Source organism: Triplophysa rosa, linkage group LG8 (assembly GCF_024868665.1).
Source record: "Triplophysa rosa linkage group LG8, Trosa_1v2, whole genome shotgun sequence".
Lineage (NCBI taxonomy): Eukaryota > Metazoa > Chordata > Actinopteri > Cypriniformes > Nemacheilidae > Triplophysa > Triplophysa rosa.
In genome coordinates, this window is record NC_079897.1 from 8,722,386 (window position 1) to 8,741,654 (window position 19,269).

Sequence of the window (19,269 nt, forward strand, 5' to 3'; positions counted from 1 at the left end):
TAAAAGCCTAAATTAATAAAAAAATGCCTTAAGTTATACATTATTGGTTTCAAGGTACATATTTTTTTTGTCTATGTAGCACAAATTAATGAAATGTCTGTAAACAATATAAAGGCAAATAATAGGGAAAAGAAAGCCTCACTTTGTCTTGTTTTTACTTAAATGTGACTCGATGAAAGATGATTTAAGAATAGCATTTAATAATACTCCAGGTGCCAACCATGCACTGTGCATTTCCAGTGGCATTCAAATGACATTTCTTCACCCTGGTTAAAGCGTCTGCACAAACCATACATTTTAAAGCCTTAAGCCTACCAGTTAATAACTAAAAGTTGATGACTATAAGGCTCATCTCTAAAAACAGATGCACAAACTTTCATGTACCAAAAAATCTACAACAAAAAAAATCCAATAGACTGTAATTTTTGCAAAGAAAAAATAAAAATAACATCTTTCTGAGAATAGTAAGTGAATTAAAGAGCTGTCCTAAGGTACCTTTCCTTCCATCCATGGCTTTTAGCATTCCCTGATAATAAAAGTCATCTGAGGGTATCCTTTGTCTCTCCAGGCTGTCCGTGGAGAATTCCCTCCGTCTCTGTCTCTCTTGTGTAGTCATCTCCTTTGACTCACACTCACAACTAAATACAATGTTCAGCTTTTGTCTCCAATGGAAACTGCTGTTCTTCAAAAGATCCTTTTATCCGTTTGTAGTCCTCACTTTTCCAAGAAACTTGGAGCAATGTTTTCAATATGCCCTAGTGCCTGTGTTGCCTTTCCCTGCCTATTTTCTCTTTCTGCCTCAGTACTCAGCCTCTCCTCTGTCCCATGTAAATGATGTCTGCAGGCTACACGTGCTAGGTCTGCTTTAGTGCTGTTCTCACTGCTCTGAGACAATGAGGTTGGAGAACATCGCAGGCAACACTTGACCCCGCCTTCCTAAAATGTCATGTTGGTGGAGCCGTGGCAGGAAGCGTGGAATCAGGGAAAGTGAGTGGGAAGGTGTGTCCGCCAGCATGCCTCATCTAGAATCCCACACCCTCTCCACAGTCAATATATTTTTCGTTATCTCAAATGAAGAAAGCAACAGGAAATTACACAAGAGTGACAAAGTTGTGCAACTTTACGAGAAAGAAAGCATGTATAACTGGTCATTATGAATTCCCTATAACATTTGTACTGTCACACTCTAAAAGTACTAACGGCAACAAACACCACACTAAACACACCACACTCCTTTTTAATGATTAGCCACTCATAACATACCTGAGTGGTTGGCAAAGTATGACTAACTGAAGGTCTGTACTGCCAGTAAGATAGGGTGAGGCTCAAGGATGGGCTCCTCATGTCTATACATGCTTATGAGACATTACTGCATCTATATCAACCCCACTAAAATCCATCACCAGGGGCTATAAAATTACAAAGCCAGAAAATTGTGTTTCAAAAGAACCATTTATTGTCCTGTGTTTGTGTGGTTTTATATGAACAATAAGAATCGTCTTAAGGCTGGGCCTCACAAAAAGATTTTTTAAATGTTCTAAGATTTTCTAAATTTGAGAGACCACAAACATGAGAAAAAAATCCTGGATTTAAGCATTTTGCTCCTATAGTGTGTGGTGTGTCGTGTAGTGTGCTGCAATGTGACGAAGTGTTCAATTTGTTTTATTACATTTTTTTGAAATTGCTATGATTGGATTGGATTTATTAGACAAAGAAGTAAATACACTCATTTGTCAAGGATAAACACAAACATGTTAAATAAACTTATTTCAATTGTGGTCCTTCATGTAATGCACAACTTCACTACTAATTTTGGTGACAGGTTACATTGGCAAATACAAAAATACAAATTCACCCAACATCCTAATGCACATACATCTATACATCATTCTAATAACCAACTTTTGATTTTTAAACTAAAACCAACCGCATTCGAAATACTTTTAACATTCAAAGGAAACTTATTCCACTCTTGAGCACCTGAGTATTCAAAAGACAGAATACAGAAGATAATACACAGAATAAAGAAAAGGGTTTGGTTGAAGTCATGACTACGGTTGTTATGCTTCTGTCTTCTGTCAGCTCGCTTTCACCCTTAACACACATCACACCAAATGAAAATCTGATAAGATAATCGGGACTTTACCTACAGTATATTGTCGAAAGGGGAGAAATCGGCCCTGTAGCAACTCATAATGCAATAACTCCACATAATGTAAAAACTGCACATAATGTAATAAGTATTACATTATTACTGTAATGAAATGCTCATAATGTAATAATTTTCTCAAAACATAATACAATCTTGAGCTCATAATGTAATAATAATTATTACATTATGAGAAATGTATTACATTATAAACGTGTCATATTGTCATATCTGTAATAGGCCTTTTAAACATAAAAACATTGGTTAACACTAACTACGAAATGCATCAGACTTAAACATTCATTCAATAATAATAATAACTATTATTATTTTCATGGTACATTACATTAGCATTTATATAGAATAAGTAAACTATAACTAAAAGTTAGTGAGGGGACATTGTTCCTCCATGGAGTTCATCGGTTCAACGGACGTGTCTGTGATTGGCTACACTGCTCAACAAATGTGTCCCCCTCTAGAACATTAAGATCCAGTGACCTTAGTTTACTCAGCGTAAATCCAGACTTATCCAGACTTAAAAAGCGCAGCGATCGATCCTTTGCAACTGTCGGTCCAAAACTCTGGAATAGTCTTCCTCTACATATTAGACTAGCCCCCTCCATTTCTGTTTTTAAGTCTTTCTCAAAGACATATCTGTTTTCATTAGCTTTTAACACTCCCTAATCATTGGTAAATGTTGTTACTGCTGTGTCATAATTTTCCTTAGATTTGTGTTTTAGTTTTTATTTTAGTCTGTACAGCACTTTGGTCAATCTCGATTGTTTTTAAATGTGCTTTACAAATAAATATTGTATTGTATGTGTTATTATTAAAGTTTCAACTAAGGGTTTTCGTGAGAGTGTCTAGCTCCTTAAACTGGGGGTGACACAATAAACTGTCTTCCATTTGATTTAAAAAGGAATGTTACTTAAATACAGGAATAGTTGTCAATCCTACTTTACATGTTTTACTTTACATCTTACTTTAGCCATGTATTAAATGCATGTCCTTGAATAAGTGCAGTTTGTTAACTTCTCAGGTAATGCCAGATGACAACGACAGTGGTTGGTTACATGTAAATATATTTTAATTGTTTGATCAAAATTATTGCTAGGAACAACTGAGTTGTGCACCTACTAAACTCTACGTTCTTGAATTGAAGGCAATTTTTATGAACAAATTTGGAAAAAATACGTTCTTGAATTGAAGGCATTTTTATGAACAAATTTGGAAAAAACAAATAAAAGTTTCCAAAGTCTGGGATAGATCGCGTTATCTGCCTCAGGCAACGGCAGCACGAGCACGAGTTAAATTAATATTTCTTCACTTTAATAGAAGTTACATGAAGCTACATTAGAAGATACGTTGAAAAATAAAGTACAACTTACAATCACCCATCATTTCTGTCCCTATAAACGGTTTCAACCAGGGCAATCGTTAGTATAACTGTCAGGGTTGGGGTGCAGAGAACCCAAGCGCAGGCAGACGTGAAGGGGTTAACAAATATTTATTGAAAACAAGACAGAAACAAAAACACCCACAATGGGGAAAAAACTAAACTGAGAAAAAACAACAACCATAAAACAAAAACTTCCCACGAGGGGGACAAGACAGAACACGATCAAAATAAAAGAATAAACTAAACAATTACCAACACTTGACGGGGAGCAGGAACAGAACGAACAAGGCACACAAGGAACGAAGTACACGCATTACAGACATAGTACAGAGTACAATCCACACGCACAAGACAAAGAAACAAGAGGGTATTTAAAGGGGAGACAAAGAGGGATAACGACACAGGGCAGGTGTGGGTAATGAAACACTCAGGGAAGGATAACAAGGAAACGAGATGGCGGGAAACAGAGACGAGACACTGGAGAGAACGTATATTATTGTCAAAAGGACAATAATATGTTTCTCTCCACACATAACCAAAGGCTTTGCCATGGCTCTGCTACAGGACCAAGAAAGACATGACTTAAATGAAGCAGAGCCATGACAGAAGCCCCCCCCCCCTTTAATGAGCACCTCCAGGTGCTCACCAAGGGGTAGACGGACGAGACAAGACCGACTGGGTGACAGACAGGACAAGGCAAAACAAAGAAAATAAAATCAAGGGCAGACAAGACAACATAATAACAGGACTAGGGTGGGACAGTAAAAATAACAAACAAGGGAGGGGGGGTGGGGCCAAACAAGGGCCCATAGGGGGCAGTCCATGGGGGTGGGGAATAGTCCCAGTCCCCGGCTGCGCTCGAGGGCGCGGAGTCCTGGGGGACTTAGGATAAGTCCTGGGAGGAACAGTCTTTGACCCTGGGAGTCTCCCAGGGACCGGCTGGAAGGCCGGCTGGACAGGGCTTGACGCCGGCTGGAAGGCCGGCTGGGCAGGGCTTGATGCCGGCTGGAAGGCCGGCTGGACAGGGCTTGACGCCGGCTGGAAGGCCGGCTGGACAGGGGCTTGACGCCGGCTGGATGGCCGGCTGGATGGCCGGCTGGGACGCCGGCTGGAGGACCGACTGGATAGCCGGCTGGGACGCCGGCTGGATCACCGGACTGGACGCCGGCTGGATCACCGGACTGGACGCCGGCTGGATCACCGGACTGGACGCCGGCTGGATCACCGGACTGGATGCCAGCTGCACCGGACTGGACGCCGGCTGCACCGGACTGGACGCCCCTCTCCGTTGCCTCTTCTTCTTCAGCCGAACCACCCGACTGGTGGTCGGCTGAAGGAATGAGGTGAAGGGCGCAGGTGGCTCCGGGTTGGACGCCTCCGACGAGGAACTCCAGGACTCCCTCCTTCCTCGCCTGCCTCGAAGGCTGACTGGTGGGGGAGAGGCTGCAGGGAGTGAGACGGATGGTGAGGTGATGCCCACGACTCCGATCTGCATGGCACGATCCTCCGGGATCGTGACCAACGGGGACGGAGACTTGGAGTGAACTGAGACCCCTGGCTCCGACCGGTTAATGGCATAACTGACCACATTCTCGAAGCGCAGCGGCCTCAGCATCCTCATCTCCGCCCGCGAGATCGGATCATTTAGGCCACTGTTGTAAATCACTGTTAGCTCCGCCTCACCAAAAGCCATATCCTCTGCAGCCTCCAGGAACCTCTCGGTGTACTCCACCATGTCAGCCTCACCCTGACGGATTCTACAAAGGAGGTGAGCCTGGCGAGATCGGAGGACGTCCATAATGCTGCCTGCTGGGTTCAGCGTTGGCGTGTGGATTCTGTCAGGGTTGGGGTGCAGAGAACCCAAGCGCAGGCAGACGTGAAGGGGTTAACAAATATTTATTGAAAACAAGACAGAAACAAAAACACCCACAATGGGGAAAAAACTAAACTGAGAAAAAACAACAACCATAAAACAAAAACTTCCCACGAGGGGGACAAGACAGAACACAATCAAAATAAAAGAATAAACTAAACAATTACCAACACTTGACGGGGAGCAGGAACAGAATGAACAAGGCACACAAGGAACGAAGTACACGCATTACAGACATAGTACAGAGTACAATCCACACGCATGTAATGAATTTCTCATACAATAACCTATTACATTATGAGAAAAAATATTATTGTTATTATTTTATTATTATACAATTATTATTACAATATGAGCTCAAGATTTTATTTGGTTTTGAGAAAATTATTATATTATGAGCATTTTATTACAGTAATAATGTAATACTTGTTACAGTTTTTACATTATGTGGAGTTATTACATTATGATTCCGATTATCTTCTGGTGAAGCACCAGCATTACATAACAGTATGACAAGACATATGTTCTTTTTTTTTATCTTAAATGAAAGACTTTTCTTTAGACATGTGTTGGATGAGGATAAGTTGAAGGTGAGGATGGGTTGCTCCTCATGCCCTTTCTCTCCTCATTTAAACAGAACTGGACCATAAACGTCAAAAAACTGCTCATTTGACAACCAGTTCGAAAGCGCCAGTGAGTGTAACCATCTGAACTTGACAGTGTCTCTGTGTGTTTATTTTATGATATCGTTTTCCTGTAGAGATAGGGATGGTCACGCCCTATTTTTTTTATTAGAAAGGCAATGTGTGTGTTGATACAGGTAAAAGTATTAGGGTGTGGCACAAAAACGGTGAAAGATCATCCAATGGGCTCCAAGTGTATGAGATTTAATGTGAACATAACCCACATAACCCAGTCATGTTAATCTTGAGTACTTAAAGAGTAGTATAGCATACATCACATCTCTGAAGAGATTAGTTTTATCACATTTATAAAAGACAGATACAGCTGTACGATTCTTTCCGAAAATAGTCGAGCTCCTGGAGGCATACATCATTGCATTATCGCTGGATAACTGTTGATGTACTATACGTTCGTGTTGTTTAAATAGGCTTTATGCCGAATGTCACGGGCTGTGCGATTTGGGGAAAATATCTAATTGCGATTTTTTTGACAGACATTGCAATTGCGATTTGATTTGCGATTTTAACTTTTCTAATTCAAGCTTCAGCTCAATATTGTTGTGTGGAGCACAGTATGGGTATAATTACCCTGCTGAAAGAAAACAACAACAAAAAAACATTACAGAAATTCTATTTGTTTCCATTAAAACCATTACAAAATTCATCTTTGTAGTGTGTTTTGGGCATTATTCAAATCGGGCTTACTGTTGTTCAATTGGTTCCCAGCTTCAAGATTACATCACACCAATAGAATCCAAATACCAGTGTACACTATTATAGTTTCCATTAAAACAAATACAACTCCCATTGTAACCCTTAAATCCATAACATTTTCTATTGTGTTAGTGAATTATTAAAATAGTTCATAGGTTACATAGGCTGATTTATAATTTTTTAAGTATGTGGGATTTTTTAAAACAAGTAGAAAATGTGCTGAATTAATTTCATCCAAGTGAAATTAGCAAAACAGTTAGATAGAATTTACATTTGTTTGAAACGCGGAGCTAGGCGTGAGTTGACACAGGGTGCGCGCGTGAGTCAAGGCAACAGGCTGTGTGTGCGCATCAAGTTTAAACGGCTCGTCCACGAGACGCGCAACGCGGGGAAGAGTCACGCGAGTATGAAACAGGCTGTGTGCGCATCAAGTTTAAACGGCTCGTCCGCGAGACGCGCAACGCGGGGAAGAGTCGCGCGTGTATGAAACAGGCTATGTGTGCGCATCAAGTTAAAACGGCTCGTCCGCTAGACGCGCAACGCGGGGAAGAGTCGCGCGAGTATGAAACAGGCTATGTGTGCGCATCAAGTTTAAACGGCTCGTCCGCTAGACGCGCAACGCGGGGAAGAGTCGCGCGAGTATGAAACAGGCTGTGTAGTGCGCATCAAGTTTAAACGGCTCGTCCGCGAGACGCAGCAACGCGGGGAAGAGTCGCCGCGAGTATGAAACAGGCTGTGTGCGCATCAAGTTTAAACGGCTCGTCCGCGAGACGCGCAACGCGGGGAAGAGTCGCGCGAGTATGACACAGGCTGTATTGTATTGCCGCGTCAAGCGTATTTAAACGGCTCGTCCGCGAGACGCGCAACGCGGGGAAGAGTCGCGCGAGTATGACACAGGCTATGTGTGTGCATCAAGTTTAAACGGCTCGTCCACGAGACGAGCGAGTATGTATGAAACGGGCTATGTGTGCGCGTCAAGTTTAAACGGCTCGTCCGCAAGACGCGCAACGCGGGGAAGAGAGCGAGTATAACACAGGCTGTGTGTGCGGTCTTCTGAATTGGATGGTTCTTTAGTATTTATTTGCCTAATATGATCGATCTGACTCTGCAGATGCCATAATAACACACACTCTCTCTCTCCCGCTTTCTGTGTTTTTTTTTATTAGGCATAACGGAGGTGCGCTCACTCTGTTGGTTAGCAAGAATGCCACTCAAAGCGGGCTTGGAACAGACGCGTTTCCTATATTTCACATCGTTTTCACATCGCAGCCTCTTGCGATTAGCAAATCGCAACGTCTCACATCGCGATTGCGATTCGATTTCGATTAATCGTTCAGCCCTACACGGAGTGTCTCATCTCATCCGGTTTAAAGGGCTATTTCATAAAATAAAAATTTCCCCATGTTTTACTCACCCTCAAGGCATCCTAACTGAATATGGTTTATTTCTTGAAGAATAATGCAGTCGAAGTTATAATACCACTGTGACGAGGGAGGCGTGACGAGAGCGTGGGAGGAGGAAGCGAGGCCCTTGACGCGATTGATAATGAGTGTCAGCTGGGCACCACACCGGGCCTCGTATCTCTCACGGAGGAGATCGAAAGCATAAAAGGCTGAGCGAGTATACGGTGAGAGAGGACCAGGCCCGGACATTTAAGTTTTGTTTATGTTCGTGTGGCCGGCAGTCGTCCGTGAGGGGCTGCCGGCCTGTTTTGCTGCTGGTTTATTGTTTATTTATTTTGATTAAAAATGTTCGCCGGTTCCCGCCTCCTTCCCTTTTATTGAGCTTTATTACAACCACGTATCATTTTACTTCCAAGCAGTAGAATGATAGTTGAGTGAAAGACATCAACGTTTATAGCGCTGTCAATATGGATATTACTCTTAAACAAACGCATAGATTCGCTTCAGAAGACCTTTGTTAAGACCACGAAGCCGTGTCGAGCAGTTCTTTGATCGATGGATGCACTTTTTGGAGCTTCAAAAAGTCCACTCTGATTCTACCGCTTGGAAGTAAAATGATAGGTGGTATTATAACTTCGTCTGCATTATTCTTCAAGAAGAAAACCATATTCAGTTAGGATGCCTTGAGGGCGAGTAAAACATGGGGAAATTTAGATTTGCCAGTGAAATAGCCTTTTAAGTCTTTTGTATGCGCTTCTGTCACGCTTTACGTGGATGAAGACCCCAAATGCAGGCAGCGGGGATGAAGGGGTTAACAAATAATTTATTTTTTACAAAGGACAAACACTGAACAAAAGGAAATACCCACAAGGGGGTGTCTGACAAGACGAACTAAAATACAAAACTAGAAACAAAATACTTCCCTCGATGGGGCAAAAAATAAACTAAACAAGGCACAACACAATGTCACAAACAGGGCAAGGTAATTTAAATAACGAGACAAGGCAACAGGAACATGAGCATAACACGAGGCACAAGTACAAGTACACAAGCACAACGAACGAGCACAGGACAACAGACACGAGGATACTTTATAGGGTGACAAACAAAGGAAGATAACAAGGGGCAGGTGAGGAACATAAGACACGGCAGGGAAGCAATACGGGAAACGAGAGGGGCGGGGCCAATGACAAGACGCGAGAAAGCACATTGAATGTCAATGATAAACAAACCATGACTTTCTCACACTAAACATAAGGGATCTGTCACAATCCTGCCACAAGACTTGAAAATCAAGAACAAGAAGGCAGGACCATGACAGCTTCATTACATAAAGAGATGTTTTAATCAAAATGCCTTTAAATGAGCTACCAAAGTTTATCTAAATCTAATCTAAATCACATAGATTGATACATAAAATTTTGTTTTATTTTTACTTCTTACAGACATTTGAATATTAAAATAGAATAAAATGCAGAAAATGGAAACTGCTAGCTAGGATAATGAGACAGAGTGCACAGGTCATCTGTTAACTCAGATATAAGGCATCCAACTAGAGCACAACCAAACACTAGGGCTAAGAGGTATGAGGGGTATATATAACATAATTATATACTTTTATTATAATGAAATGAAGATCAGCAAGTATGTGTATTTTCTATTAACTTAACCAAATCAACATTTACAAATGGAGAACTGCTTAAATATCACATATCTGGGAATACATAGAAGCTGCCTGTAACGTAAAAGCAAATCAGTCATAGATAAAACTGCAGGTAATCTTCAAAGTTAATGAGAGTCATGTTATAAGCATGGTGTTCCAAACATTCCTGGGCAGGGCGTTTACTCAAGCAAATTAATTGTGAAAGTGCCTTTTAAATTCATCCACCACGTTCTCTCTCTTTCTCCTTCGTCTTACTTCCCTTTGCATGTGAGAGCGTGTAGAGAGATGTCTGTCACGCCCATAGAGAGAGGAATGTAAGTCTTCTTTGAAAGTACCTGAATATAAGACACACCCTGCCCTTCCCAACATTAATAACGTAGTCACCCGAATCCTGTGTGTTCTGGCTCATTCTCGTTGTTTTCTGTATTTCTCGCTCAATCTCTCTTCACTGTGTAGCAGAATTTGCAGAAACCGTCATTATAAGGCTTTCCATTTGCTCATAATTCCTAGATTATGGGAACGCCCCATGATCCATATTTCTCTAAATCCAGGAATCAAGTTACAGTTTTAGCTAAAGATTTACAACAGAACACCAACTGTAGCTGAGATCTAAAATAACCTATAGACGGTTTCATTTTAACAACATAAACAAACGTTACCGCGCATGCACACTTTTGTGACCCCATCTTAATTAACACATTCACAAACAATAGATTGCCTTGCCTGTAGATTATTTCTAATAACAAGAAAAAAACCCCACAGAAGAACCGTTACTTGGCTAAACTTGTCTCTCGTATATTTCGAATTAGACTGCGATACCAAGCTCAATGTACCATACCGTTTCTTTACATGCGTCAAAACTACAGGACCTATACGCCCTTTTCACATGACGTCACGCATCTTCCGTGCTGCCGCGAAGCAGTTTATCATTACTCCCGCTAGCACTCCAGTTCATAAGGTGGCGGTAATGCACCTATAAGCTGATTTGCCAACCGCCAGTAAAACTCAAGAAGAAGAAATTACTTCCGCTAGCGCCTCAGAATGGAGTTTACCATTCTTGCACATGTGCCACAAATACGTCTAGATGATGTGTACAACGTCTTGCAGACAAATTTTCGCTAACGACAAGATCAAAGCTAGAGAAAGGATACAAATTCTTCGTTGAACAGTACGTGTTTGATTATGATGGTAAGTGTTTTGTTTTCTTTTTGTGTTAGCGAAGGTGCTAGGATAAGTACTTGAATACGTGTTCTGTCAGTTTTTTTTCTCACTGTTGTTAAATTCCAGCGCGACGGCAAAATGGAAGTTCTTCTTCTTCTTCTTCTTCTTCTTCTTGTTTGTTGCAAGAGTATGTTATGATACACTGCTTTGCAAAAGGCGGAAGTTAAGTGACGTCATTGTGAAAAGGGCGTATTCAAGAAATTGTTTATTTAATAAAATGAACATACAAAAAAATTCAACAAATCATTTATTCAATAAAATTATTATTCAGTAAAATAATCATAAAAATTACATACATTAAATAAAAATATAAATAGTTATATTATTAGACACTAGCCAAACACAAACCGGAAGTTAACTGGGGGTCAGGCACGCACGCGTCCGATGAAACAGTCTATAAGACTAACAGCCTGCATGGAAAACATCATGCCACCAAATGGTTCTGCCAACTCTCTCGAGGATCCTTTCGGGAAATAAAGACACGCAAAGCAGATTGACAAAGCTACTTAAATTTATGAATTGTTTAAAGATATATAAATCATTAAAGTAGCCAAAGCGACATTAAACCGCCCTGCCTTTTTCTAGTTGAATATTAAATATAATTCAATTAATATGACTTCAGAGCACACTTTAACCTTGAAAACTGCTGAAGGGACTTTTTTATGGACTGATTTAAATTGGTTTGTCACATGAACTGATGACAGGTTAGAATAACATTTAGTTTGCCTAAAAATGAAAATTCTGTCATCTTTTACTCACCCTCAAGTTGTTCTAAACTTGTATAAATTACTTTGTTCTGAAGATATTTGGAAGAATGTTAGCAATTTTCAGTTCTGGGAGATCATTGACTACCAGAATAGGAAAAATTACAATGGTAGTCAAAGTGCCCCAAAACTTTGCTGTCCTACATAATTCAAAATATCTTCTTTTGTATTCAAATGTTAAATTTATACAATAATGTTTTCTACTATGGTAGTCAATGGTGCCCCAGAACTGACAATTGCTAACATTCTTCCAGATATCTTTCTTTGTGTTCAACAGAACAAAGACATTTATACAGGTTTGAACTTGTGGGTGAGTAAATGGTGACAGAATTTTCATTTTGGGTGAACTATTCCTTTAAGAGCTTTTAGTTAGTTACTCCCTTACACGTTTAAAACAAGTAAATAAATAAATAAATGTCTCCCTCTTCTGGACAGTAATCAAGACAAAGTCAAAACACTTGGCAGGTGCTTATAATGATGTCCCCATCTTTAAATGATAAACATGATGCACAAAGTTGTGTCAATAAGAATGACAGATACTGAGATGTGACGTGATCTTTATGAGCTCAAATGAAACTACATGGCATGATTTCTTCTTTTGACAGCATCACCTTGGTTACATAATAACATGCGAGATGCTGATGGTACAGAGACGCTTTAGGATGGTGAAATCTGAGATCAGTCGTCTAAACACAAAGTAGTCATGGCAACAGAAGCACACAACACACACTTACTCATGTTTGTATTTATAGTTCAATCGTAAGAGCGCATCTACATCTGCAGGGAGGAAGTTATTTCACCAAACCTAAATATATCTACACCATACATGGTGATTACAGCGAAATTAATCTCTTAATTTCCCTGCACACCCACGAACCAGCTCCTTTTACTTCAAATAACAGAATTTGGTTATGAGCAAATGAACGTAACCACCATTCATATTTCACATTATGTACTAATTTCTCTTTCATATAGTGATATCTGTTCTCTTTAGACTATTAACTAAGTAGTTTTCTACTGTAAATATTACATTCTTTTCAAGGTGAGACCTTATTATTTTGACACTAGATGGCGGCAAAACACAAAATTTGCATAACTTGTACATTTGAACGTAAAGTGTCTTTTCTTGTTTGTTTGAGCTTCCCTATCAGATCAACACAACAATGTTGGCTCAAACAATTGAAAGAGTTTAGGGTGGCCAATGGCTGATGAGGGAAGTTTTGGAGAGGGATGGAGCAGTCACATTCAGTTGCAAAACAAAAAGCAGAATAACAAGTCAAATAAGCAAAAATGATTTTATCAAAATACACTTTAAAATTTTTCTCACTACAAAGTCATAAACCTTGTAGCAAACAGCACAAAAAAGTTAAACAAGGTGTAGATCTTACAGTCACAAATTAACAGAGTAATAAAAGCACAATATAAGTTTTAGCTTCATGCACAATTCATGTAATTTCACAATTCATGTAATTTCACAAAGTACCTCTGTATAATACAAAGTAGTTTTTTTACTATAGTGCATTAATTAAAATAACCGAATAAACAAATATTATTGCTATTGTATGTGATGTTGAATACAAGTATCAGCAAATGGCTTTCACAAGTGAAATTGTTCATTTGTTGTAACTGTTTGTTTTTCACACTTTTATCCCCTCACCAATTTTTTACTTGATAGTGATAAATATTTAATGTATTCTGTCAATTGGAATTTTATAAGAAAAACACCATTATAAAATAATTATTTGAGAACTACCATATATGTAACTACACAAGCAAAGTAGAAGTAAAATGATTTGCCAATATTAATGTTGCTGTGTGAATTGGAAGCACATATAGTTGCAAGAAAAAGTATGTGAACCTTTTGGAATTTCATGGTTTTCTGAATAAATTTGTCATAAAATGTAATCAGATTTTTTAAATCTTTCATGTCTTTATTTAGAACAACCAAAAAACCTTGTAGTGCTTGTAGAAATGACCTCAAATGACCAGCAGTTAATGACCTCAAAAAAGCTAATTGGAGTCAGGTTTTAGCACACCTGGAGTCTCATTAAGATAATAGGTTTGGAGGTGTGGACTACAGCTACTTTGACTAATAAAACCCCCTCAAACTTTTGGAGTTTAGAACATGCTTATGTGAGCCATGCCTCGCCAAAAAGACCTTTCAGAGGATCCACGATCAAGAATTGCAAGAATCGTTGATTTACATAAAGCTGGTAAGGGTTACAAAGTTATTTCAAAGACTTTAGAAATCCACCAGTCTACAGTTAGGCAAACAATCTACAAATGGAGACACTTTGGGACTGTTGCTACTCTACCAAGAAGTGGGCGCCCAGTCAAAATGACACCAAGAGCACAACGAAGACTCATCAATGAGGTAAAGAAACAACCCCGAATGACAACCAAAGATTTGAAGGCATCATTGGAACTTTCTAACATCTCTGTTCATGAGTCTACAACACGTAAAACACTGAACAAGCAGGGTATCCACGGCAGGACACCACGAACGAAGCCACTTCTTATTAAAAAGAACATTGCTGCACGCCTGAAGTTTGCAAAAGAGGACATTGACACTCCACAGCGGTATTGGCAAAATATTTTGTGGACTGATGAAACTAAGATTGAACTATTTGGAAAAAACACACAGCACAACATCTGGCGTAGAAAGGGCACGGCATGTCATCCCAACTGTAAAGTATGGTGGAGGAAACATCATGATTTGGGCCTGCTTTGCTGCATCAGGGCCTGGCCATCTTGGAATCATTGAGGGGAAGATGAATTCCCAAGTATATCAGACAATTCTTCAGGATAATGTGAGAATGTCTGTACGTCAGCTGAAACTGTGTAGAAGGTGGGTGATGCAACAGGACAATGACCCAAAACACCGGAGCAAGTCCACAACAGAATGGCTTCAGAAAAACAAAATCCGCCTTTTGGAGTGGCCAAGTCAGAGCCCAGACCTCAACCCAATAGAGATGCTATGGATTGACTTGAAGAGGGCCATACACATGAGACGTCCAAAGAATATGACAGAGCTAAAGCAGTTCTGCCAGGAAGAATGGGCTAAAATTCCTCCTCACCGATGTGCAGGTCTGATCCACAGCTACAGGAAGCGCCTGGTTGAGGTTATTGCTGCCGAGGGGAGGGGAGGGGAGGGGGGGGTCAACCAGTTATTAATTCTAAGGGTTCACTTACTTTTTCCACTGCCATTTTGAATGTTGAATGAGTGTGTTCAAAAAAGACATGAAAGATTGATTTTTTGTGTTATTATTTTCAGACACATTATGTTTGTCTATACCCTTGACTTAGATGAAGATCAGATCACATTTTATGACAAATTTATTCAGAAAACAATGAAATTCCAAAAGGTTCACATACTTTTTCTTTTTTTTACAAACTGGCACCAGACGACCAAAGTGATTAATAATCTCTCTGAATCTGGAAAGCAATTATGCAACAAGGAATTATGTGAATAAAATATATAACACTGATGAGAATGAGTCAAAGCATGACTTTAGTAAGAAAAGGGAGTGGCTAAGACCCATGTTTACCCCCGGCCTGGTAACAAACTCCTCCCTGTCCCCACTTACCAACACAGCACATCTTTCTGAATCAACCTCTTTCTCCATAACATATCTGGTAAATAATTCCAGCAATGTAAAGGCCACATCGAGCAAAACATTCTGAAACATTGCTGGAGTCCCCTGTAGTCATTCTTAAAGAGCAACAATTCTTACTCTTACCATGATCTCAGCCACTAATAAAAACACAAAAGCTGCATGGAAGTCATCCTTATAGCAAGACTGCCTGAACTATCACTTTACCACAAAAGAATCACAATTTGAATAACAAATGCCTAATAGCAGAGTTTCTTCCTGAACAATATCACAAACAGAGCTATTATTAATTGTTTGATTAATATTGTTAAGACGTTATAGTATTTGTCATCTATAGCATAAGCATAGTTAAATCATATAATTACAAATATTTATAAATGTTATGAAACTGTGATTTTCTCATATATTTACACTGCGTTCCAAATTATTATGCAAATTGGATTTAAGTGTCGTAAACATTTAATTTTATATTGTTCAATTAAACTTATGGATGGTATTGTGTCTCAGTGCTCTTTGGATCACTGAAATCAATCTCAGACACCTGTGATAAGTAGTTTGCCAGGTGAGCCCAATTAAAGGAAAACTACTTAAGAAGGACGTTCCACATTATTAAGCAGGCCACAGGTTTCAAGCAATATGGGAAAGAAAAAGGATCTGTCTGCTGCCGAAAAGCGTCAAATAGTGCAATGTCTTGGACAAGGTATGAAAACATTAGATATTTCACGAAAACTTAAGCGAGATCATCGTACTGTGAAGAGATTTGTGGCTGATTCAGAGCACAGAAGGGTTCGTGCAGATAAAAGCAGAATGAGGAAGGTTTCTTCCAGACAAATTCATCGGATTAAGAGAGCAGCTGCAAAAATGCCATTGCAAAGCAGCAAACAGGTATTTGAAGCTGCTGGTGCCTCGGGAGTCCCGAAAACCTCAAGGTGTAGGATCCTCCAGATGCTTGCAGTTGTGCATAAACCTACTATTCGGCCACCCCTAACCAATGCTCACAAGCAGAAACGGTTGCAGTGGGCCCACACATACATGAAGACTAATTTTCAAACAGTCTTGTTTACTGATGAGTGCCGTGCAACCCTGGATGGTCCAGATGGATGGAGTAGTGGATGGTTGGTGGATGGCCACCATGTCCCAACAAGGCTGCGACGTCAGCAAGGAGGTGGCGGAGTCATGTTTTGGGCTGGAATCATGGGGAGACAGCTGGTGGGCCCCTTTAGGGTCCCTGAAGGTGTGAAAATGAACTCTGCAAGGTATGTAGAGTTTCTGACTGAGCACTTTCTTCCATGGTACAAAAAGAAGAACCATGCCTTCCGTAGCAAAATCATCTTCATGCATGACAATGCACCATCTCATGCTGCAAAGAATACCTCTGTGTCATTGGCTGCTATGGGCATAAAAGGAGAGAAACTCATGGTGTGGCCACCATCCTCCCCTGACCTCAACCCTATTGAGAACCTTTGGAGCATCCTCAAGCGAAAGATCTATGATGGTGGGAGGCAGTTAGCATCAAAACAGCAGCTCTGGGAGGCTATTCTGACATCCTGCAAAGAAACTCAATCAGAAACTATCCAAAAACTCACAAGTTCAATGGATGCAAGAATTGTGAAGGTGATATCAAAGAAGGGGTCCTATGTTAACATGTAACTTGCCCTGTTAGGATGTTTTTGATTGAAATAGCTTTTGATTTCAGTAAATATGACCTCCTAATGCTGCAAATTCAACAAATGACCATTTTCAGTTTTTTACAACCTATGAAATGTTTTCAAACTCTGTTGTGCATAATAATTTGGAACAGTGCATTTTGAGTTTTTCATTTTTTAAATAAATACTGTTGTCAGTGGGAGGTTTGTTCAATAAAATTCCAAATGTACCCTAACTGTTGATTACTTGAAAATTATACTGACTGTCATTTGCATCGACAAATTAGGAAAACCAGAGAAAGATATCATTTGCATAATAATTTGGAACGCAGTGTATATTACAATGTACATATGTTTCAACATTTGCTAATGACAGATGATAGAATGTATAATAAAGTCTTGCTGAATTAACTCATATGTTAACAGCAATTTTACCATAGTTAAGGAGAAAGCAGATACATCCCTTTAGTCTCCAACATAAATATCAACAGGCTTTGGTCTAAGGTCATGAATCAAGTTTCAATGGCAGAGGCCCTTTTATGAGCCTTAAAGCTTTGAGTTTGAATCCCATCCCAGTCCCATCCAACAGTATTCAAGCACAATATACCACACAGGTCTCATTTTCACCTTTGCATGGAGCCCTGGAGCATATGTGCTCTGTTTACATCATGAGCCCAGAGCTTTCCATTACGACTGTTTCCAGAGAGCCAAGGTTTAGTGATGAGATAAGATACATTTATCACAACACATCTGGAAGTTAACCTGAGGTCCCAACCATTATGGTGGGATTGGGAATATGGCTAGGATATGTACAGAACTGTTTCAAGTGTACTTTATGTACCGTATTTTTTTTCCCTCGATGTGCAATCGGAAAAACTCAGAGTGGACTTTCATTTGTTATTCAAAGTTTTGATTTCATTTGCAATTCAAAGTTATGAATTACAGCAATGCTGCAGTGTTTCAGAGCCTTCTGTTCTATTTATCCATCCCTTTCCTATTTAAATGAATTTGACCTGCCTTATTAGATCAAAGGGGATTTAAGGTACAGTCATTTGAACCCAGAATAATTTTGCTGTAATAAAAAATACTAGTATCGCTGATTTAGGTGTTCATACAGTACATGCCGGTCATTAAAAAACATGAATTTAATAACATAAATAATGGAAAAAATAAAATTATTAATAATTAATTACCATTAATTAGTAGAAATGCAAATACACAGTGCTCGCAGTCACATACTTGTATGTACTGTAGGTTGATGTTAGATTATAACAAATCATACTGTATTTAAACATTGAACAGAATGAACAGGAGTCATGTAACTGTTTGTCATCCTCCTCATAGAGAACCCATAATTAATAAGGTCAAGTTATCTACAAAGTAGCAGTAAAGAAATAAAGTGTAACATGATTGAATGAATCATACAGCTTTATAATCAAACAAGCAAGTGCAGGAAAGAGGAGAATAACCATCCAACCAAGTGTCAGTGAAAGAGGCCACCTGCCAACTACTTACAGAGGTCAATGTCATTACAGAAAACAGCTCCTTATTTACAGGCACTGTGAGATGAGACTGAAACAGGGCACTCGTCTGGAAAAGGGAATCTCTGTCCTGAAACCCCCTTTAAAAGACCCAAGACTCTGTTTTGCCATGTACAAAGATTGACTTTAAATAAAGTTTAAAAATCACAAGGATACATTTTAAGTGTACATTTATAGAGGTTTTATAATATATTTGATACATTTTAGAATACCTTCTCAATTAGATTCATGTCTAAACATTTCTCTATCTGAAACATGTTATGAAGATCTTCAACTGTAAACACACATCTTTTTTACTACATTAAAGATTACGCATAGCCCTGATGAGATGGATTTCAATGACAAGTACTTGTCACGGAACGGCAGGAAAGAACCCAAGCGCAGGCAGCAGTGAAGGGGTTAACAAAGATATATTTATTAAATGAACAACACAAAGGAAAAACCCACGAGGGGGTATCAAACAGGAACTAAACCAAAACAGAAAACAAAGACTTCCCACGAGGGGGCAAAACAAAAGCAAAAACCGTAATCAAACAACACTAAAACAACTTACTAAACAAAACTGGATCACGGACAGGACAAGGCAAGGCTGAGACGCT

At 39.6% G+C, this 19,269-nt stretch overlaps 1 protein-coding gene and 1 long non-coding RNA gene across 9 annotated transcripts in view; one reads left to right on the forward strand and one right to left on the reverse strand.

Annotated features, from left to right (window-relative positions):
• The window catches only part of plecb (plectin b), a 197,232-nt gene that overhangs the window by 114,524 nt on the left and 63,439 nt on the right, over positions 1 to 19,269 (reverse strand). Inside the window, exon 1 of one of the 7 annotated variants that reach the window (XM_057341178.1) lies at positions 496 to 902. The exons of the other annotated variants lie outside the window; for them this stretch is intronic. Coding sequence (XP_057197161.1) covers positions 496 to 616 — 121 coding nt within the window. The 5' untranslated portion in view covers positions 617 to 902. Of the gene's footprint in view, positions 1 to 495; positions 903 to 19,269 lie in introns of those variants that run through there. 7 annotated transcript variants of the gene reach the window in all.
• The window catches only part of LOC130558673 (uncharacterized), an 83,521-nt gene that overhangs the window by 2,355 nt on the left and 61,897 nt on the right, over positions 1 to 19,269 (forward strand). The gene's annotated exons all lie outside the window — the stretch shown is intronic.